The 23,920-nt window shown below is 48.4% G+C and overlaps 1 protein-coding gene across 1 annotated transcript in view; it reads left to right on the forward strand.

The window, feature by feature from the left end:
• The window catches only part of LOC144179489 (neuromedin-K receptor-like), a 331,891-nt gene that overhangs the window by 290,951 nt on the left and 17,020 nt on the right, over positions 1-23,920 (forward strand). Inside the window, exon 4 of the mRNA XM_077707864.1 lies at positions 21,564-21,654. Coding sequence (XP_077563990.1) covers positions 21,564-21,654 — 91 coding nt within the window. The remainder of the gene's footprint in view (positions 1-21,563; positions 21,655-23,920) is intronic.

Genomic DNA, 23,920 nt, shown 5'->3' on the forward strand with positions numbered 1-23,920 from the left:
CAAAGCTATGGTTGGTATCCCTCCGGCGGCTGCCTCTGTCGAAGGGGGTATCTCCGCTGCTGCGGTGGGTGCACGGGGGCCGGTTGAAAGTCCTTACCCGTGGCAGGTTGACGCTGGGCACCGCTGCTGTCGATGGGCTCCGGCTCCGACGTAAAGACCGGCTTCAGGTGGCGAATAGAGATGTCACAGTCGGACCTCCATTTCAATGGGGCCATCTTCTGGAGAAGGCATGTGGGAGGGTAGGCTATGTCGGCAAATCCGGGAATAAAACGGCGAAAGTAGGAGCATAGTCCTAAAAACCTGCGGAGCTCTTTACCGGAGCACGGTTCATTAAAGCAGCTGACGGCTAGAATTTTTTTGCGGATCTGGCCGGACGCCCTCTATATCGACAACGAGCCCGAGTACAAGAGGTGGCCTTTCTGCGAATCGGCTTTTATTCGAGTTTAGGATGAGACCAGCCTTGTCCAAACGGTCCAAAACAGTGGAAAAGCGAGCGTTGTGCTCTTGGAAAGTGCGACCGAAAATCACGCTATCATCAAGGTAGCACATGCACAATTCCCATTTAAGTCCCCAAAGGACAGTGTCCAAAAAGCGCTCAAACGTGGCAGGGGCGTTACAGAGTCCAGAAGGCATTACATTAAATTGTAAAATCCATCGGGCGTGACAAAGGCGGCCTTTTCTTTATTGTCGGGGTGCACAGGTATTTGTCAGTAGCCTGATCGCAAGTCAACTCTGGGGAAGCATGAAGCCGAATGAAGACATCCTATTGCATCGTCTATCCGAAGCAGTGGATATACGTTCTTGGTAATTTTGTTAAGGCGCCGGTAGTCGACGCAGAAGCGCCATGACCCATCTTTCTTTTTCACCAAAATCACCGGCGCCGTACAAGGACTTGAGGATTCCCTAATCACGTCCTTCTGCAACTTGTTCGTTAATGACTCGTCACTCAGAAGGAGAGGCGCGATAAGGCTTTTGCCGTATGGGCCGGGCTGTTCCAGTGTTGATTAAATGGTGGGCCCCTGTGTTCGGTTCAGACGAGCGTTGATGTTGGCGGGCGAAATCAAACACACATGAGTGCCCCGTAAGCACTTGTACCAATGCGCGACCTTTTTCTATGCCAAGGGATGCATTTACCATACTCTCCAACTTGGCAGGGTCCACCGGGCAATTATTAGAAGAAGAATCTAAGGTTTCTGTCAAAACTGCCACTGAAAAAGACCCGTATTCGGAGAATTCGGCAAGCTCCAGGCCACGGGGAAGCACGGCTGGCTCAGCAGTGTAGTTAACTGTCCACAATACGGTGTGTCCTTGGACAACCAAAACATTTGACCATGGCACCATAATGTCTTTTTTGGCACAATTCCGAGGAACTGGTTCGACCAAGGCTTCAAAGCCACCTACGTCAACTCCTTGGCTACGAACAGAAACAAATGCGGCTGACCTCACTGGTATGACTGTGTCACCCAGTACACAGAAGACCCCGTTATCGGAAGAAAAGCCTTCCACAAGGGCAGGTAGCGCGGTTTCATCCACGTAAATTTCTCTGTTGCGACAGTCAACGGTGGCCCCGCACTGCTTCAAAAAATCCAGACCCAAAACGACATCGTGCGTAGATAGCGGAAGCACCTCAAATTCTGCTCTGAACGTGTGGCCGCCAAACGAAACTTTCACTGAGCAAAGCCCAAGCGGCCCCAGGTACTCACCACCAACACCCCGCTGCCCAGCTAAACTCATGACAGACACTGTTGCTCTGGTATCAATCAAAGCCGTTATTCTGGTATCGTCTACCAATACTTCGACTGTGTTTTTTAGCATATATACAGGAAAAGGTAGTTCCAATTGAGACTTTCCGGTTAGAGGCATACCACGCGATGGTCGTAGAAGGGCTTGCGTTCGGGCTAGTTGGCATTCCATAACATTCATATTAAGCGCATAAAATCACACGGAGATAGAAGACAAGAACAAGCCCTATTCCAACAGAATTTTATTGAATAGGGGTGAGATATATACCAGCAAAAGACAATATATACAGAAAAGGGTACGATTATACAGAGATTAGAATAAGGAAATCGCATAGCGCTGTCCCTCACGTGTCAGTCATTACCGTGCCTAGTTCTTTTATTAAGAACGCTGCCTCCTGATCCGACAAGGCTACCGATGTTGTACTGACACATTGAAAATCGCCTAGTTGCATTTCAGTCAGCTGCTTCCACTATCTCACGCGTGCGTTGATCAGAATCATAAAACAAAATCACGGAGTTTTGAAAGTACGGCTCACACTGGGGGCATTCACCGCAGTGAGTTGATACGTTCCCATCCTTTCTTTTCTGTACGTTATTCTGATTTTCGCGTAACATGGAGTTGACACACCGTGCTGTCTGTCTTACATATACCCTTCCACAGGTCAACGGAACACGGCATACAACCCCTCTATCGCATTCTACGTACTTGTTTTGGTGCCCAGTGCTACAGTCAGTATTTTATTTTTGTACAGGACATGTGTCTCTGCAAAGCCTCGCGAGCTTGAGTAGAGCGGGCATTACAACCCGAGCGCCAGCTCTGTGCCCTATTTTCTTTAACCGATGTGCGATACCGTGCAAATACGGTATAACCGCCGTCTTATGGCGCTTATTTCCGTCATGCCCACTGGTTTCCGTCGCTTTGTTTGCTGCTTCTCACTCCTCCGGACAACCTCAACGACTGCCACAATGACGTGTTCACGATGCCCTGACCGTCTCAGCCTAGAGACATGTGCCTCCATAGCGCTTTGCACCTGATGGACACAGAACTTCTTGAGGGCATTAATGAAGCACATCGTCGCTACGGAGCGTTTCACCAGTTTGGTGTGCGCGGAGTTATATGAAAACAGGGGCTTCTGGCTGCGGGGTGCGTAAGTCCAGCAAACCTGGGAAACTGGTGCAAAGAATCGTAGGCAGCATTTCAGGTTGTCTTCTTATTTGGTATTTCTGTTTTTGTTTTCTGGTTGATGAGCAAATAAAGTATCATAAAGGAAAGTGAGCAAGGAAATTCAACAGCCATTTGCAAGGCTGTTGAATATATGAATCAAGTAAGATTCGCCCGCTTCCCCCGCCGTGGTGGCGCAGTGGCTAAGGCATTTTGCTGTTCAGCCCAACGACACGGGTTCGACCGCGGCTGTGGTGGCTGCTTATTAGATGAAGGCCAAAAACGAAACCGCCTGTGTGTAGACATTTCGGCGAGTGTTAAAGAACCAAAGTGATCCGGAGTCCTCTACTACTGCTCGCCTCATGTGCTGCTACAGCGCGTTGAGCCCACATAATTAGAAAAGTTCGCGAGGTGCTTGGAGCCCGACTGTAGTACTGTGACCGCAAATTGTCCGAAAGGATGTCCCTGTGTGGTGATGTGCGATAACCGACGGTGTGGTAGCATGGCTACGCGAGATCGGTGGTTGTTGATACGTAATCTCAGGGCTGTTTCAGTCCGTCCGATGTACTGTAGGGGACACAGTGTGCATTCAAGGAGATAACTGACGCTTTTACCGTCGCGGTCATAGTTGCCTTGCATAACAAAACCGAAATGCGGTGATGTACTCTGCACGGCTGTTGTCTTTTTGCCTCTTCGGACATAGCTCCCACCAAGCTGTTTTGGAATGGAACAGAAATTGTGTTATTGGAGTGTTTAATTTCATATGAGGGTGCACTGTCTGTAAGTTTATAGGTCTCCCGTACACATTTCGCTGCGGCTCAGGGAGAACGCGTTTCAGGTTGTCACTTTGTAGAAGGATGTTATGGTGCGTTTAAATATATTCACGTTTGTACCACCCGCACAAAAAGTGAGCATGACGTTGGTTTCACTTTTTGGTGTGGGTGGATTAGCATTATTTAGTTCCGGCATTCTCGGATTTGGAAATTGTTAATCTGTGGCAGGCAGCGGATACTGTTTAAGTAGGTGATTGCTTCGACGCCTTTCGCAGTTTGAAGTGAAGCCCTCACCGTCTGAGCGGAGCCCGTTAAATCTAAGACTCGCTGTTCGGTATGCTCGTTTTGCAGTGTTTGATATGCCTATTCTTAAAGCTCAAGCATAGAGTTTCTTAGTAAGTATACTAGAGAGGAAACTGCGCCTGGTAAGCCATGTCGTCGTGGGGGTTCATGGGAAGACCCCCCTTTTTGGCTTGGGGTCGGCATGACAAGTGGACTCTTAAGGGGTTTTAGGGATTTGCTTTCTTCACTATGCATTAACACGTTTACGAGCTACAAGGAAGCCGAAATCCTGCCTGTTCTGCGGCAGCCGTGTTCGGTGAAACAGCAGGCAGTACGTGATCGCACTTGGCGTTGCTCATGCCGCAGTCGAAGGACGTATGACTGAGCGGGTAATTTGCCGCCGCGAAATTTGTAGCCGACTAAAAGAAGAAACAAAACGTACTTCGACGAAGTCAAGATTCGACAGATACGGGCGCTTGTATGCGCCCTATCTTGTCATCGTCCACGACTGTTTAACGCCACGTTTCCTTTTTCTTGATAAACTACCTGACGGTCGGTGCACCGGTTCACCACGAAGGGAAAGTTTTCGTAAGCATGCTCAAAAAACTTTCCAAACTCTTCAAACAACTTATTATTTGAAATAATGGTAAAATTAATAAAATCAGATTCTCTAATGAGTCCCCCTCCCCCCAAATATTAACATTGTTCGTAACAACAACCTTGGCCTACGGAATAGCAGGCACAACCGTTCCGGGAAAGATACGCTTTACTTCCTTTTTTCTTAATTTAAAACGGTCTGTTTTTATTTTACACATAATTCCACACTTTTCTTCGCGTTTTTGTGGCACTTTGTTTAAATTTGCGCTCACTCAAACGGTTAAATCCAAGCCAATGATGAAACTAAGGCGAGCGCGATGTATAATGGCGGTCCATGACGACACAGACGGCCTTGACGTGAGCCGCATAGACGCTAACGCCAGATTCCTTTATCGTGTATATTGTAAGAAACTCTATGAGCTCAAGTACTGGGGATTATGCATCGGTTTTATGTACAGTAATTTAAATATTCTTCTTGACATGTTTTATTGAGACGTCGATGAATTTGCTTTCGGAGGCCGGATACATGTAAAATTAAATGTGGCCGTAGAAGTTATTCATAACCCTAATAAATTCTGCAAGTCTGCCTTTTCCATGACACCAGATAAGGAATGTCATCAATGAACCTATTGTGAAAAAGTGGCTGCAGGGTCCATGTGTCCAAAAATTTATTTTCCAGCTTTCCCATAAATAGGTTGGTACACTTTCGTCATTTTTGTGTGCATTGAGATTCCATTCATCTGGATTAAGTGTTCATCATGGAATTCAAACTTAATCATTTCAAGAATGATTTTTAAAAGTACAATGCGCAACACCCTTGTCTATAACACTGAGTTAAACTTGAACTGGGTACCTCTCAGAACTGCAGACTCAAACTTGTCACAAAAAACGTTGAGGTCAAAATACATGGTCAATACTTCAGAGTGACACAATAGTTTTCTTCAAATATTTTTTTGGCCTAGGCAAGATAAGGCTATAAGTGCGAAACCTGTGTTATAGACAAGGGTGTTCCGCTCTGTAAGTAGAAGGTTTGAATATTGCAACAGTTTACTTAAGAAGGTGGGCTGTCAAGTAGATTTGGGGAGCCAACACGGGCGAGAAAACAACCCCACCGAATCTATAGGGCGCCGGTGACGACGGGGTGGCCATCTGATGCGCGGCTTTTGCCGACAAGAGCGCGAAGAATGAGACCGAGCCTTTAATTGAGCAATAACAAAGAGAGACTTATATTTGGACAGGCAAGCTACGGTACAGGTAGAAGGACATGAAACATTAACGAGAGGTAGCTTAATATCTGAAAATACAAATGCGAGAGTTGAATGTTACACAATTATTCAAACTAGGAAACTCGACAACAAATGTTAAAAAAGTAGAAGAGGTAAAAAAGAAAAACACCTCAATGCTTACGGAAGATACGAAAGTTCTGCAATTATTCCCGACCTAGCCGGATGAGGCACCGGTATCCCGGGCCATGTCAGCCACCTATAAAGCGTTGCTTACTCGTAGGCCAGGCCGACCGATGACGGTCAGGGTAATTTAAGAACCCAGAGCACGTTCGATTCTTCGAGGGTGCGGGTCGCCGATAGCGATGTACACACGCACAGAAGCTGTCGCAACATCACGGAATTCCAACGGCACGCGACTTTCCAACGCAACTGTGCGAGGGCGCTGCTTTTATCTGCACGCTAACGCGGAGAAAAGAAAGACAACAAACATAGTGCCCGGCGCTGTCGACCGTAATCACCCCATCTCACAAATTCTGCGCGGTTTTTTGCTGGTAATACAACGCGGCCTCCGGGCCAATCTCGAGCATTGCCATGGTCGCGAAGCAGTGGCCGTTTCTATTTTTGTTATTTACTTTGCGCTCTGACGTGCGTGAATTAGATGCGTCTGCGGTTCACGCCGGTGGTGGAGCGATGATTCATAGTCGCTCTGCTCGGAAAATTTCCCGCAGGCTCTTTGGGGGAATGGAAAGGCAAAATTCCAGGAACAGAGCGTCTGTACTATGCTAATAAAAACGCGATTCAATTATTATTGGATGTTGTATAGTAATTAGAGACCGGAACTTTAGGCACGGAAAATCCAGGTTTTAGGCGCCTATAATAGGCACTGAGATGTCTCATTTAGGCATATATAGGCACCAACCACTCCCGTTTAGGCATATTATAGGCTCAATTCCTTTTTGCTTCAGAAGCATATTTTAGCACCAATCTTTGACTTGCAGCGAAAACGCGGAACATAATGTGCTGCGGGAAAGTAATTTTTTTTTCTTCCGTAAAATAGGCAGGGAAGAGCTCTCATCTTAAAATTGACGTTGAATTCACGGTGGTTGAATAACAAAAGACCAGATTGAAAGCCATGAAAAGCCACACGAATCTGAATGGTTTGCTGCTTGAAGTTGTACCCCCTTTTAGTCGATACTTGTGCGGGAAAAACAACGCTCAACATCCACGGAAGTTGGGGAAACGTTCTTGTACTTGGGGACGATCCATGTTCTCATTCCATTTGAAATATCACAATGTTTGCTACTTAGAACATCCTGCAGTTATTTTAGCACGTGGAATGAGTGAAGTTAAGTGAAACAGACTTTATTGATCGCCGGCAACAGACGTAATATCTCCACTGCGCGCGGACGTAGCCACTCGTCGATCCTGGTGGCATTCTAGTAAGTAACACTTTCGCTACTCACTGCGGGGGTGGACAGTCTCGTCTCCGAAGGGAGGGCTTCGCCCCACAGCTTTCTCCCCAGCACTGCCGTTCGAGAGCCGTTAGCACATGCTGGACGCTGGGAGTTGAAGGAATCGAGAAATTTAATGTCAGGCAGATTTATTCAACCGGTCCTCCGGGGGTGGTGGCGGATCTGTCCGGGACCTCCCAGATGAACTCAGCATTCTTAGACAGAGTAGCGCCAAATCTCTAAGCTTCTGAAATGCTTTCTGCTAAGAATGCGAAATAAGCACACGAATGCGCCCTGTCACGTTGAAGTGTAGCGTGGGGCAAATACTTTGGGCTGCGACACATTTGTCCATTGCAAAGCTCTTGATAAAACCAGAGTGTTTATGGTATAGTTTTCCGCCCTTAGCCGAGTTGTTTAAGTGGTAACGACAGGCTCTGGTTGAAGAGGCACAATACGTAACTGCTGTTTGAAGACACAACTGCGGTTCGAAGAAAGATTCCGCTTGGCTGTCGAACGCGAGCTCACTTGGGTGCACTGAGGCTGCGAGGGGCCCTAACCTGACTTTTCTCCGTTCCGTCCGATTTCCGAGGTACACGTTCTGGCCAAGACTGGCATCGGTCAGAAGAATTCGTTGACGGAGCAGAACGAGCTCCTCAGCTGTTCACAACACAGATGAATCCCATGGATAGTACAGGGAAGTGCAATACTTCTGTAGAAATTACTGAGCTAGTCTGTTCTGCAGAAGCGGATGACTTGTGAAGCTGCAGGATCACTAACAATGCGATCAACATTCGACAGCACGCAAGATTCTTTGGAACTAATTCCCTTAATGCGAGGCTCCCAGATGCCCTTAAAGATTACTCGGCCGCGGCAGATGGCGGGTGTCACGACTAGACTACTTGGTAAGTGCTGAGATCACCATTCCTAAGCTCTGTTTCTTGTTCCTTCTTCGTGCTAGGCGTACTGCATCGTACCAGCTGGATGTGCACGTGCGATCGGAGGCTGACAGTGCACGTGTGCATGGCATCACCTTAAAACTTTGGTGTCTCAGACCTGCACGTGGTTTCCCGCAGAAGGCGTCTTTCAGCTTGAGCGGCATGTACGCGGGTGTGCCACGTTCATTTTTTGTTTGCTGTCTGTTTATTCCGTTAGCAATAGAAGAAGTTTTCCCTGTTGGTCCGTGGACAGAGCTCGTCAGCAGGATATAGAACGAAAGAGTTTGCGGGGACCGGGGTGACGTCGGCGAGCTTGGCTGCGTTGTCGCTGTGCACGGGTTTCTGGCTGCTCGGCCGAGGTTGCGAGTTCGAGGTGGTGGCGGTTTGGGCACGGTTTGGGCGTCTCGGCGTGTTCGGCGCCACGCGCGGATTTTTCTCGCAAACGGCGTGAAACAAACGCCCCGTTGCGGGCTTCTGAAGAGAGAATAGTGCCTGCAGAAAATAGACTAAAAAAATCCAGAAGAGGCATATACAACGCAAAAAGGCATATTTAGGCACCAAAAATCCCATATAGTCAAAATAGGCACGAAAAAACTCATATAGTCAAAATAGGCACCATAGGCACAATAATCTGTTGTTTAAAATGCTCCTCTTCCCTTTTTAGCGCTTATATGTTAAATAGGCTTGATACGGACTGAAGGAAAAAATGGGCATTTTGCCTAAAGTTCCGGTGTTTAATAATAGTGCAATACATTTGTACAGTACCGTTAGACACTCTACGCGGGAATTTGTGACAAATGTCAACAGGTCTATTCAGAGATCTTGGTTCTAAGTACAACTGAATGACTTATTTGACACCGCCTTCATGAGTAATGTTTGTATTGAGGGAGGCAACGTCTATCCATGGTGACAAGTGGACTATTGGCGTTTGTGTGCAGATCTTGTATTTTCCAGAGAAAATGGGTCATGCACTTAATGTACATGGCTAGGTTGCAGGGATCTCTCTTATAAGGATAACTACAAAGCAAGACAAATTTTCGGTTATGATGCCAATAGCTCAAAACAAAGGGTCAGGCAGGATGGTCTTTCTTATACATTTTTGGCAGTACGTAGATTAGCCCAGAAACATGATTTAGGCGCAAATCGAACGCGCACACATTTCAATAAGTTTCGCCCATCAAACAATGTTCAGTTTGAAGTCAGGTGTTGGATAAAAACTGGCGAATTGCATTACATCGCGCAGGGCTTGAATTATAGTGACGCTGCAGGACTTCTTTCTACGTGAGCACTGAAGGACACATCACCACGCTTTTGTACAAGTCTGAAATTGTTTATTTGCATGCCTCGCTGTTGCTTTGCGCTGTGCTATTAGTAGTCATCGTCATATGCATCGATATTGTCGCGTTTCTCATGCCCAGTATTACACGCGCGGTAGCACTTGGCGACAGCTGGAGCGCAGTAACAAAAAAAAATTCCCCCGCATTTCCCCGAAGGGGAGTATGAGGAAGTGCGAAGCACGGGGTGATGCTATGAGGGGGATTTTGTTGAAGTTTGGTGGCATTTTGCCCGTTAGTTACATTAACACCCCCTCGTGACCACGTTCGGCTTAACACGCCTCGTTTGTCCCTCTGCGGAAATCTTGGTGAATTAACGTGTATGTTCGAGAGATGTTCGAGAGGGAATGTAATCACGCGCACACACACACACACACGCAAAGTAAAGTGAAACGATAGTATTTATTTCAGCACTTGTTTGTGTTGGCGTTGTATGCGACGGTCATTACGGCCGCCTTGTGGTCGCTAAAGTGGAGTAGCGGGTTTGTAGTATCACGTGTACACCACGCAGTTATCAAGCCGCTATAACGCCGCTGAGTCACCAACGCACGCCGCTGACGACGTAGTTTGAATGCGTTAAAGATATAAGGCGCGTTACTAACGCTGATATCAGCGTTGCGTCCGTGGCTTAGTCGGTACAGCGTCGCGCTGCGGCTGCAGAGTCCTCGGATCGAAACCTGGCGCCGGATGCTGTTTATATATATATAGTCACGGCCGGACTGGAGGAGCGGCGAGCGCGCACTTTCATACGGCCTGCGCACCCAACAAGGAAACGATACAGCAGATTCTTGACAGAGTGAGGGCGCTTCGAACCAACCCTCTACCCTCCCAACCCTCTTTTTCTTAGTCGACGCATCGCCTCTGGCCGAGCGAGCCGACGACGCTTGCCGCACGTGTTTTGGATCTGCCGCGGAATATCACCGGTACCAATGAATGCCTTCGCTGCTATATCTCACCAAAAAGAAGACTCGTTGTGCACTTGAGTTGCATGATTAAGAGTTTTAGCTGCATGTTTTTGACAGTGCGCTCGCTGCCAGCGGTCCGCTCAGCCCGACCGGAGCGTGAGCAGCAGAAACACGTTTAGCTAAGCGATAACCGTATCTCCCTCGGCGGGAAATCATTCGCGTCACTGGTCGTGCCCTGTGCGTGTGCAAACCAAGGCATAATCCGAAAGGAAAAATAAGAACTGATATTTCAGTCACGGAAAATGCCGCGTTTATTGCCTGCCTCATCATGTTCATATAATACAGTCGCTGATAAGATATGAAGGCCTCGCATACTTTTCTTCATGTGCCCCGAGTTAAAATGTTTTTTTTTTCAATTTTTTGATTAGGCGCTTCCAAGTGATAATGTTAAGCTGTTTGACCCTATTAGACCGAAAATTCAGAAGGGGGAAGGAGTCGCCTATTTTAATGACGTACATGTAAATTTGCACGGACAGGTATAACGTGTAGCCACGGCAGGGCTAGTGCAGTGGCAAATGCGCGCGCCGCCGCTCTACCCCGCTCGTGCTGTAGGTCAACCGGCGAGGGTTGGTCCGCAGCGCCACGAACTAGCGGCGGTGAAAGGTGGGAACTATACCCGAAGTGCAGGCCGTATGAAAGTGCGCGCTGGCCGCTCCTTCAGTCCGGCCGTGATATAGTGTAGTGGCCTGGCTGGCGCGCCGACAGAGGGTGTTGCGAGCTGGAGAGTAGTAAAGGGGCTTTAGGAGAGTAGGCGAGGGGGGAGACGAGGCGCTATGCGAGCGCCCTCACGCGTCGGAAATCCGGCGCCGTTGCTAGGCACGGTAGCTAGCTCCGTTGCTAGGCTGCGGACGGAGGACGGCGGTGGAAGCAGGAGTAGGCCGGACTAAGAAGTGCTTCGCACTTAAAAAAAAGACAGCTGGGGCGCAGTGGCGTCGCGTCCACGACACATGCACGGCGCTCCTGGAGTGTCCTCGAGGTTCCGTGGAGGAGGTGTAGCGCCAGCTGGGGCGTTGTTGGTTTCTAGGTGAGGCGAAGCGCTTCTCCGGGCTTTGGCAGATTTTTGGTTTTACTAAAGCAACTGCGCGAGCCGGGGACAACCGGAGGTCGCCACTAGACACGCGCCCACAGCCAGGGTCGGCCTTTTTTGTGTTCCTCGGCGTTTTCGAGAGTTCTTTTTTTTTTTGCCACTGGGCGGCCAGCGATGGTCAGCGGTCGCCGCGATGCACGGTCTCGCAAGCGCTCTGTATTTTGTTGGCATTTCTAACGCCTTGCGCGTTACGCGCTACCCATTACGACCAGCTAGAACCAGGAAGTGGCGCGGTGATCATGGATCTTGCGAAGAGCGCCATTTTGAGGAATTGTAAAGCCGGCGAGAGGCGTAGTCTTAAAGACGAGCCTCATGGTCGTGAGGGAAGATAAACAGCTGGGTGCTCAGGCAGTCTAAATATCCAGCAATTAATCTTTTATTACTTTTTAGGCATTTCGCGCGGTCTGTAGTTCGCGAACCCGGTGAATATAAGGTCGAATCACAACCATCTATATCAAATACAGGTCATGCAACAAATAAGAAAGTTGCTGACGAATCTACGTTCCGGCATTGCGATGTAAGACGCGATAGCGTGTTTCTTTGCGGAGGAAGGGCTTCGGAACAGAGCTGCTGCGTTCTGCATCAATGCTGCCGTATCTATGAACGTCTGCTCAGAAAGAGGGACTGGCGGGAGGAGTTTTATGGAAGAGTGCAGGCTGCTTGAGAGAGAGAGAGAGAGAGACAGAGAGAGAGAGAGAGAGAGAGAGAGAGAGAGAGAGAGAGAGAGAGAGAGAGAGAGAGAGAGAGAGAGAGAGAGAAAGCTGTTTATTAGATAAGAAAGCCGAGAGGTTTGCCAGAATCCGACCAGCAACATGCTGCCTGGGCGGGGAGAATGGGTAGAGGAGAGTAGACAAGGCCTTATAGTTAACAGGACAGAAGAAAGAGGAGAGAAGAAGTGAAAAAAAAAAAAAAACAAGCAGACATCATGGAGCTTGTGTGAACAATTCGATGAACATCACGATCTCTGTAGTATTTTAAGTCAGTTCAGTGACGCCGATCTCGTCCAGGTATTCAAATAACGCCATTAGTGCTTTGCGTTGAGCTGAAGGGCAGGGCCATGGAACGAGAGAAGTTGTCAGACCGTGCCTTACGCTTCGTACCAGCCATTTCCACGACCGCAATGAAAGGTCGCTTCACAGGGCAAGCAGAGAATAAAAATTATTGAAAAGCCGCATCGATTTTGCTGTTTTGCTTTTTGATTTACAACCTGATTTCTGGCTACAAAATACGCCACTGACGTCTTGTGATCTTCGTCGCTTAAAAAAACCATTATTTTCTCTTGGCTTTGGTTATCACAGCGTTATTCCAGACTGTTTTTGGGGTCATACCCTTGATTCATGATAATACTGTCTGCTATAGAAACTGAAGCAGTGCGGGTTCACTTATTTCGGTTTTCTTTAATTAACCGAGGTAGTGACCAGCGCCGAGTTTTTCTACAAGCATTTGTACTGTATACACCACCATGATGTAAGAAACGGCTATGCTGCTGCGACTCAGACGGGACATTCTAGTGCAACAATCCGTCCACAAAAACACAAGGACTGATCGGCGCGAACACCAACCGGAAAAGGGCGAACTTTACGGCGTAGGGACGGCGCCTGCTGAATTCCATTCCGCGTGCGAGGCTTACGCCTGGGAGGTTCCCGGAACGTCTCCTTTTTCCCACATTCCAGCCTCGCGCGGGCCTTGCTGCCGCCGTGTTTACTTCTGTCTGGTGGTGATGACGTCGTTCCGTGGGAGCTTGAGTACACCTGAGGAAATGGGCAGCTCCGCATGCCTAGTGGCCACGGATAATTGCTCCATCAGCCAAATAACGCTGTCGCGTTGATAAAAAAATATTTCAATGCACAGAACATTCTCTTCAGAGGCTGATCTCCGTACACGAGCCTGTACCTGCGTTCACACTGGAGCCACTTGGGGCCTAGGGCCTATTATTAAATGATATTTTTACTGCAGAAATGGTTTCTCAGAAACACCACCGGCTTTAGAGACAGGGACCTACCTATAGCAGCGATCGCCGATGGCGGCGAGCGCGGCGAGATATTTCTGGGCAGGGAAGGTGCGTTCGTCAGGTAGTCATCATTTCATTCCTATCGCCGCTCCCTTCACTTAGTAGTGAGACGTGCGACTGCTGTTATATAATGCAGAGCCGGTACCAATCAGTAGTCATCGTACAAATGGGAAGCTACAACACCGGACAGTGCACAGAATATACTGGTAAGTCCGGTCCAGCATCTTAGCCTAAGAATGGTACCACCCTCTGCCTAGGCGAACACCGTACTTCACTTTCAAGCATTCATGCTGATTCAAGATTTCGCATCTTTATCGACTTTGTCTATAAGTAAAGGAGCATTTTTCGCATGAAGCTTCGATGTGCACATGCAAAATTTGACAGAAAGCCTTTAAAGTTGTGTGAAGCCACTCCTACAGGGCGATTTTGAGCGTGACGCGGCCACCGTTCTTGTGCGAAAACAATTTTTTTTTCACTTGGAGAAGGTTTAGTTAAGGAAAACTTGTTCAACGACAGCCGCTGATTTTCAACAATTGGAGCCACGCTTGCAGAACCTTCCTTGAGGTGGCCAAAACACAGTAAATGAGAAAGTTGGGTACAGCAGCCCACATGTTTAAATTCCGGCAATGATAACTGAAGTTATCTTCGGTATGCCATTTTTTACCATTGGCCGCATACTGAAGAGTTGGGAACTGGGTGAAAGAGTAATCTTAATCGGGTAATCGTAATCCATTTTTTTTCCTAATTTTTGTGTTAATGAGGAAGTGTTGAAAGGGCCACTAGGCGAAAAACAAAACTCCTCCTCACTTTTTTCAGGAGCGGGTGACACGGCATTGATACCCTAGATTGGAGGGGTCGTGCGGCGTCATCTTACGAGGCACGGACGAATGATGTCAGTGAAAAATGCCTCTGGTTGCACATCAAGAGGCTGTGCAAAATTAACCCGGTTCAGAAAAGAGCGGGCACATTTAATGCGAGGTGCTTCCCTCCCCACGAATTCCCTACTAAATTTAGCTGATCAATAGCAGTCCGCAAGCCCAACTAGAAGTCGTATACGTGTTTTCGCTCACTTACTTTAGAGAAGCTGCGTAGACGCGAAATGGCTACGGAGTTTTCCTTTAGCTACGAAGCGCTTCACGTAGCTGCGGAGGTATACTGGCTAGCGCCTAATGCCGTTAAGCAACATAAAAGCTTCTAGGATGACACAACAGTACATTCAGACTAGCATTCAGGGGCGTTCAAATGAACAACGGTGCTTTCTCATTCCGAACTCATCATCAGAACTGCCTAACTTTCCACATTTTTTTAAAGCAAAGCTTTTTACATCTAACCCACAAGGGTTCTTTAGAGACCGTTGGTGTCAACAGAAAGCTTTCGCGAACAAATAAAAGAAGTTACTGGCACCGCCAGGAATTGAACCTGGAACTAATATAGTAACGGAGCGTGAGCCTGTTGTCTCACCGATTCAGCTACGAGCCCACGTGGAAACGGGGAACACAGGCGGTGAACTAACCCACCACATCTGCGGGTTTACCCCTTGCGTTTTCGCTGAATTAGACGTGATAGCATCACGCGACCTCTCGCGCCGCTGTGCGCTCCGCCCACGGCACGTGCAGCGGCGGTGGGCGCAGCGCCGGCTGGTAATTCTGCTCGGCTCGTCGTTGTCGCCGGTAGGGCCCCCCAGTGGTTGCGCTGCAACACCAAGGGCCATATCCGGCGCGACTGCAAAGTGCCGCGCTGTTCCTCCTGCCGCCGCTACGGGCATGAGGCAAGTGCGTGCGTCAAGACGTATGCCAGCGTCACCGGGCCGACGAGGGAGGAAGACCTTCGCGAAAACCTCATGGACGAGGCGGACGGGGAGGAGACTGCAGCCGGAACCACCGGTGAGGCGGCAACGGAGCAGGACCCGGCGGGAAGGGTTGAGGCCGAGGCTGGTCGGAGCGCTGCTGAAAAGGAGCAGCCTGGTGAGCTGAAGACGCTTCCCCCCAACTCCTCGTTGAGCAAGGATAGTGGCACCAAGGTGGTGCGTCAGAAGACACCGCCGGCTCCCGCAGTGGACGACGAACTCATGGAACTCGGTGGTGACGATGCTAGCGTTGCCGTCGGAAAGCGTCAGCGTGAGAACAACGTCACCGGCCAGGGCACCGATGAGTCCAGCAACGGTGAGCCGCCAGCGAAGGCGGTTTTGGGGCGACGTGTGGGCTACAAGTCCAAACGAAGCGTTCCCCCCGACCGGCCTACGCCCCCCGGAAAGCCCACGTAGGACTGGACTGGTACTCCGAAACGCTAATCTGCATGCCATTCTACTGGGTTGGTGTGCACTACAGTATCGAGGCAGGGGGGTGTGTTGAGTTCGGGGATTAGTGGTTACATAGCTTAAGGCGTCCTTTCATCTTTCATTAGTGTTCAGTTCACCCCTTAATTTGCGTTGTGCCACCTTGAATGTACGCGGATTGTCTGAGCCGAAGCGTCAGAACCAGTTGTACAGGCTTATCAACGAGAAAGATTTAGACGTGGTAGCCTTACAAGAAACGAAAGTGGAGAGCGAGCAGAGCACAGAAAGAATGGTGAATGTGTTCAGTTCACGATATCACGTCTGTGTAAGCCACGCAGTGGGCTAATCGGCAGGATGCGCACTTTTATTTCGTCAGAGTTTCGGCGTTGTTATCCAAAATGTAACGTCCAGTGTGTCTGGCCGGTTTGTTGTATGCGATTTTTTGTTATCGTCGCGAGAGTGGCGAATTATGTGTGTGTATGCGCCGACTAAAGCGGATGAAAGGAAAGACTTCTTTGAAGACTTAAGGCCGTGGTTTGGTACAGAGCGGGCTATTGTATTTCTAGGGGATTTTAACTGTGTGTGCTCTGCTCGAGATAAATCCAGTTGTACACCGTTTCGTGATGGTAGCACAATTGCACTGAGCGAAATCGCAGCAGATTTCTGTTTAGAGGATGTGGGGGATGCCTTAGATGGCACAGGAGCGGTACATTTTACTCATTTTCAAGGTGTGAGTCATGCGCGTTTAGATAGAGTCTATGTATCCCTTGACCTTGTACCGGAGTGCGCAGATTATAATGTTACGCCTGTGTCTTTTAGTGACCACTGCGTGGTCTCTTTCTTGATTGGTAAGCGAAAAGAAAATGCGAAGAAGTTTAACTGGAGCCTGTGGAAAATGAATCCCGAATTATTGAAGGATGAAAAATTTGTAGTAGAGGTCACTGAAAAGATTAGAACATTAATGGAACAGAAAAATTCTAGCTGTGCCGCTAAGTGGGAGAGATTCAAAGAAGAAATTAAGATGAAAGCCTTGGAACGGTCAAGTGCCTTACATCATGATAAAACGAAAAAAGAAGCCCTGCTCAGACGCAACCTAGAAACACTTTTAGCACTAGAGAGCCAGTCACCGGGACTGTGTAAGGATGATATTAAAACCGTGAAACAACAGTTGGAGTCTATCGAAAAAGTAAGGTACCATGGGGCAATAGTCCGAGCCAGAGCGGAGAAGTTTTTGCTGGGTGAAGCACCAACCAAGTGAGCTCTTTGCTCTGAAAAACGTTACGCCACCAGAAACACAATCAGTGAAATAGAGTTCAACGGGCACGTATCAAGTGACCAGAGAATAATATCGAACGTCTTTTGTGAGTATTACGATAGTTTGTTTGCATGTCAACCGGTAAACTTAGACCGGTTTAGGGAAGAGTTTATGCGTTTCTTGCCGGTCATTGACGACGAGGTTAAAGATAGTCTGGAAGTTTCAATTACACCTGATGAAGTTAAGAAAGCAATTGACGATTTAAATCCGGGCAAGTCTCCGGGACCAGACGGGTTGTGCGCGGTGTTTTACAAAGCGTTTCGTGATGACCTCAGTATAATATTGTGTGAACTCTATAAGGAAGCATATGAGCGGGATAGATTGCCACCATCTTTCTCAAGTTCGCACACTGTGCTCATACCTAAAACAGATGACAGGGATGAACTAAAGAAGGTCACAGCGTATAGGCCAATCACGTTAACTAACGTCGATAATAAAATAATAATGAAACTTCTAGCAGGGAGGTTACAGATGATGATAACAGATATAGTGGGGGAGCACCAAACATGTGGTATAAAAGGAAGATCTATAACAAGTAATATACACGCAGCAAGAAGCATCCTAGAATGTTGTGACAGTATGGACTTAATTGTGGCCATGCTCCAAATAGACCTCGAAAAGGCCTTTGATAAAGTCTCTCATGAAATGCTTTTTAGCATCTTGGAACAAGTAAACTTGGAAAGAATAATAGGGGGGGGGGGTGTACAAATGGCTTATAAAGGGTGTTCGACAAGTTTGGTCATTAACAAGTCGGTGTGTCGTCCAATCAAGGTCACACGTTCGGTTCGCCAAGGGTGCCCGCGTTCGCCTTTACTTTTTTGTTTATACATTGAGGCCCACTGCGCAAGCGTAAATAACAACAACAGTATACATGGCTTTCGGTTGCAGGCATGTGAGGTCCATGTACTTGCCTATGCGGACGACATTGCTTTTTTGTGCCGTGATAGAGAAAGTATCAGTAGCGCCATTAAAATACTTAATTCCTTTTGTGAATATACTGGAAGTTCCGTAAATTGGAAAAAGTGTCTGAGGTTCTGGCACGGGTGCTGGGACTGGACACCCAGTGTGTTTGAAGGTGTCAGCTGGCAAGTTAAGACTGCCAAGTATCTAGGTGTCCCGCTGGAAAATTACCTCGACAGCGAGCCGTACTGGCGAAGCCAGACAGCGGCGTTGCGAGAGAAAGCGGAAAAGTGGGAGGGAAAGGGTGAAACGTTTTCTGTCTTTGCACGGGCGACGGTGTGTAATGTGTTTCTGTTCGCTAAACTGTGCTAAGTTTTGCAAGTTATTCATTGTTCGCGTGCAAATGTACAAAGGTTACATCATGTATGGGCTGTTTTAAGTGCGAATGTACTTTATAAGCGACCCCAAACCTTCCACCGCCGGCGGCGGCGGCGGCGTCGGCGGCGGCGTCCGCAGTCCTCCTCTCCCTAGCAACGGCGTGGAGCGGAGAGGAGCGTCGGTAGCAACGGCGCGGTGACGTCACTTCACCACGTGACCACGCTCGCTCCGCCTCCTCGCCGTGGCTGCGCGGGTGCGCGCCGCTCCCCGCACCGCTCCTCGCGCCGTGACGTCATGGTATGACGTCACAGCGCGCCTCCTCTCCGCAGCAGCTGCCGCGCGCCTCTCTCTCCACCGTGACGTCACACTCTCTCCTCTCCCCCTCGCTCGGCTGCAGCTGCCATGCGCCGCTGTCCCTCTCCCCTTGCGCTCGCCTCCTCTCTCAGCCACCTGGCTCGGCGCGCTCGGCGCGGCGTACCCCCCTATATATGCAGCGATAAACTGCCAGACCTCCGTGGGTCGGCTCGCGCGCGATCACGGGCGAATGCCAACGGATTTTAACTTTACTCCCCCTCATAGCATCACCCCGTGCATTCGCACTTAACCATTTTCACCCTCGGGGAAATGCTTGGGAGTTTTTTATCTGGGGCTCGACCTGGGAACGGACGAGTAGAACTAATCTTTTCAGACGTGTGCGTGATGGTGGTTTGTCACTATCGCATCTTTTTCTGCGACAAGTAGTCAATAGATTTTATTCTTTTGCGTGAGGTGAAGGACCCCCTACTTCGCACTGTAATTCAAGTTAGGTTAGGTAGATTTGTGTCTCAGTTTGTTATTACGTCATCTCTGTGTTATACCGGAGGACTTCACGGATATTTAAAGAAGTCGTACAGGAAACACAATTTGTATGTTCGCGTTTTTCCATGGAGTATTTGACTTCAGTGTCGAAGAAGAAGTTGTACAAAGATCTCGTTGAAATCTGCTCTCCTGTGCCACTATACAGATCCATGTTTCGAAGTGGACCAGGACAAAATGTTTTGAAACGTGTAAAAGCAATGGTTGTTCCGCGGGGTGTTAAAATGTTTTTCTTTAAGCTTCATGTTGGTGTGCACCCGGTAAATATGTGGATGCTTGAGAAGGGTTTGTTCGTGCCATGGGGAGCAGACTGCTGGCTATGCAAGAAGCCAGAAACTGTTGAACATGTATTTTTGGACTGTTGGGATGCCGTGTTTTTGTGGGATGTTCTTCAGATAACTTTGAAAAAGGAACTCCCCTTGGATCCTCATGGTATACGGTTTCTGGCAGTTGAGAACGATAATGGAGTGCCTTACGACCTATTGATGTTGCTGGTCCTCCACGGAATATGGAGGTCTCGATTGGCAGCTCGTTACTCGGACGTTGATGGACGGCCCGCGAGGCAGTATTTCTGTGAAAGCGTTCATCGCATTGTAGAAATGTGGAAGGGTCAACCTTGCACACCCGAGTGGCTGCAGGAAGTAGAGAAAGTGTTGTCTATGCGCCGTTTTTAGACATAATACGCTGGCTTAGGCAAAGCTAGCGTTTTTTATCTGTAGCACGTTTTTGTGATGTCTGAAACCGGTAATAAAAAAAAAATGTTGGGAATCGCTGACTACCCTCCAATCCCATGGTTCAGTGAGAGCCAAGACGATGGCTGCTTCTTCTGCTGCCGTCATGGCTTGAGTATTTAGTGAGGCACACACAAGGAGGTTGGTTCTGGTGGTAGCCACGATGAGGGCGTCTTGCTGCCCTCGATGTAGGGAGGGGTCTGTGTAGATAAATGCATAATCCCAGCCGAGGGTGGTGCTGAGCGCTTGAGCCCGTGCTTGTCGGTGATCCTCGTGGTACAAGGGGTTCATATGTCTAGTTAAGGGGGCAGCACCTTAGTTCTTGTCGCCAAGAGTCCGGGAATATATTATGCGGAGTGACATTTTGTGCTGCCCAGCCAATCTGGTGAAGGATAAGGCAATCCAGTGCAGTTCTGTTTAATCGGAGCTTCTGGTTAGAAAGATGGCCCTCGTTCAGCTCTTACACCGTGTAGTGGAACCCCATCTCAAGCAGCCTCTCCGTGGACGTACTCACTGAAAGACCAATGGCCCGCTTAACCGGAATATAATCATTATATCAAGCATTTTTATGTCCATGCCGAAAAGAGAGCGGGTTAACGCAAGTGACTCTCAAAAGGACCAAACCTTGAATTATTCGAATGTTTTTGGCTTCTTTGAGGCCTCTCTTCTTGGTGGCAAATTGCCTGATCATGTGTATGATTTGATTGATGCTGTGTTCGAAGCTCTGGAATGATCGCCACTCTTGGTATTGGACTGGATATGTATGCCCAGGATCTCGATGCTGGGGTTTGGAGTGATGGCCTGGCCATCAAGGGGTATTTTAGTATATTGTAATGTCGTTTGGCATGAGGGCGGACGACAAGGAGCTCTGATTTTTGAGGTGAACACTGGAGGTCACAGGCGTACTGGCGTACTAGAAGTGAGATTGCATGCGTTGGTGTGAGCTTCCTTTTATTTTTGTAGGTCCTGGCGCATGGTCAAGGTGCGCACACGGCCGCTACACGTGCCGTTGGCGGAGCGCAGAGCGGCGCGATAGGTCGCGTGATGCTATCACATGGCAATGAGCGAGAACGCAGGGGGTAAACCGGCAGATGTGCTGGGCGAGTGCACCGCCTGGGTTCCCCGTTTCCACGTGGGCTCGTAGCTGAATCGGTAAGACCAGAGACTGACGCTCCGTTACTATATTAGTTCAAGGTTCGATTCCTGGCTGCGCCGGCAACTTCTTTTATTTGTTCGCGGGAGTTTTCTGTTGGCACCAATGGTCGCGAAAGAACCCTTGGGTGGTAGAGGTAAAAAGCTTTGCTTTAAAATAACCAAACGGGCTGCAGTTATAGGTTAGAACGGGGCACAGAGCCACCTTATTGATCACCGCCTTTCGATTGGTGGTGTAATCGTGCCAGCATCAAGTTATAAACATCTTTTCGGTGTGTTTATTACAATGGTAATGACCGGTGCGTTCGACCGCATGCCGGTCGAACGCATTATTGCAGAAACCGCTGAGTCACATTATTTCCATTTGTTCTCTCATTTCATTTCCTTTGCAGGTATCGCTACATCAACGTCATCTGGTTCTGCTGCCATTGGCTCGCTATGAGTAACTCGTGCTACAACCCCTTCATCTACGCCATCTACAGCGTAAGTTTTCCAGGCAATCACTGAGTTGTGTGTTCACTGGTAGCAAGTAATATCACCAGACCACACTGCCTCCCGCGCCTTACTTAAGCATTTGTCTGCTGTACGTACAACGACAAAAGCGCCGGACAGGGGAAAAGTTTTGCGGATTAATTTTATCACACTCAAGCTAACGCCGCCAGTACCGAGGACTCATTGTTGAGACTACTGATTTTCATTTTATTTTTTCGTTTATTGAAGCCTTAAAGGTCGGGAGGCGGCATTACATAAGTTGGGGTCAAACCACGTTTTGGAAACTCTTGATCACAAAAAGAAGTCACAGAAGAAAAAAAAATGGTGTACAAAAAGAACGAAGGAACAACGCTCAGAGAGACGCAAGCGGTACAACAGTCAAAATCACAGCTATAAGAAAAAGGCAGGCAAGCAGTACACATGAACAAACATTGGTATATAACAGGGTTCAAGTAACAAAACTTTTCAAGGAAAATGATTTGTTAGTTGCCTTACGGTCGGCGGTTGAAGCAATAACGTCTGGGAGACTGTTCCAGTGTAATTGCACTTGGAAAAAAGAATCCTTTCATCGCAGATGTGCGACAGTGAATGCGCGCGATTGGACTGCTGTGGGTGAGGCGCGGGGAGATTCAAAACGGTGGTTGAAGTCGAGGGTGTATGGCGATTGGGTAATGGTAGAAAGAGTGACGCATGCCAAGACACGAGATGATTCGACGTGATTTGAGACTAGGAAGGCCGAGTGTTCGTTTTATTTCAGTGACGCTGGTTTTACGCGAGTATTTTGACATAATAAAGCGCGCAGCACGGTTTTGGGTGGATTCTATTACGTGGGTGAGATAAGCTTGCGAGAGGTGCCAGACAGATGAAGAGTATATGCCGAACGTCCGCAGCCTATATATACCCAACGTACCGAATGTACCGATAACCACGTCCGAGGCTATTAAGAAGTGTATATACTGGATACCTACTACATTACACTGCTTAACAAAATAAACGCAAGCATAAGTTGTGACTGAATACAATATTTGCATGAGGTGGGCGTCTGTTGTGTAATTTCGATGCGGTTGTGTTAACTACGCAATCATTTTGGCTTCAAATACCCGAGTTCCACACATTAGGCGAAAGCGTGTGGTGCCCTATTCCGCGACAACCCGTCGTCGTCGTCATAATCGTCGCCGCGGTTGTTGTTGTAGTTATGTTCTGGTCACGAAAAAGGCCGCCGCTGTAAAGAAGAAATGAAAAAGCACATGTGTGATCCGCTGTGATTTGAATCAACGTATCACAGAAGTAGCCAAATGCACTACTCTAAGTTACCTCCTCCCGTGGCGAGTGGTAGAAAAAACGTTTTTGTCGTTGTTTTCTCACTCTATGTGGCGAGCCCACTTAGATCATTAGCCTGAAATAGAAAGCCGTGAGTGCCTAATGTGCTCGCTTCGCACAAGCGCCAAAATATGTATTGCAACCGTAAAAGTTGTCAAATAGTAGGAGTATAGCCAGGCTAACTCCTTCAAAGCACGTAAGGAGACTTAAGTGCCACGAGGAATTTTGCGTTGAAACCATATTGCACGCCCAAGGATTGCACTCTGAATTGTTTTTGGAAAAAGAAGCCGTAATGAGTTGGGATGGAGGAGTGGTGGACATTTAGCGTCATTGCAGGTGGTGAAGATTTTTGCGCCCTCCTCCTGCTTGCTGGCTTTGAATGCGCAGGCTCAACTCTGTTAGCATTGCCTAGCAAAGGATGCGCGTGGTGGGCTTTCTTGCTTGCTTCGAATTCTTTTCTCAGAAGTACTCACACAGTGGAGTCTCGTTCATGGCGCCTCTGGCGCTCTTTCGCTCAGTCACAGTGTGATAAAATAACAGAAGAACCGAATTTCTGGCTCTTTAGGTAGTTATGTGAGGCCACTGTGGTTCGATTTGCAAGTGTCATATAAGGATGAATGAGCACGGGTAAGGAGTTTCGAGGGCGTCGCCGTCGTCTTGACGAGGTGGGGCTCTACATCTTCGTGTGCGCGCCCCGGCTTCCTGCGTCTGGGCCGGCCGTGCGCTGGCATCCACTCCATTTCTCCGAAATGCTATTTGCACTATCGTTGGGCCGTATTCTCTGCGTACATGATTGGTTGATTGTATTATTTAACGCGCCGACGCTACACTGGGGAAAGGCGTGGCGTAGTGGAGCGCTCCGGGTTAATTTTGAGCCCCTGGGGATCGTTAACGAGCGCCCAAATCTGAAATACACGGGCGTTTTTCCTTTTCGCCT

The sequence above is a fragment of the Haemaphysalis longicornis genome, unplaced genomic scaffold, assembly GCF_048455015.1.
Source record: "Haemaphysalis longicornis isolate Haplotype H1 unplaced genomic scaffold, Haemaphysalis longicornis Haplotype H1 scaffold_1, whole genome shotgun sequence".
NCBI classification, from domain to species: Eukaryota; Metazoa; Arthropoda; class Arachnida; order Ixodida; family Ixodidae; genus Haemaphysalis; species Haemaphysalis longicornis.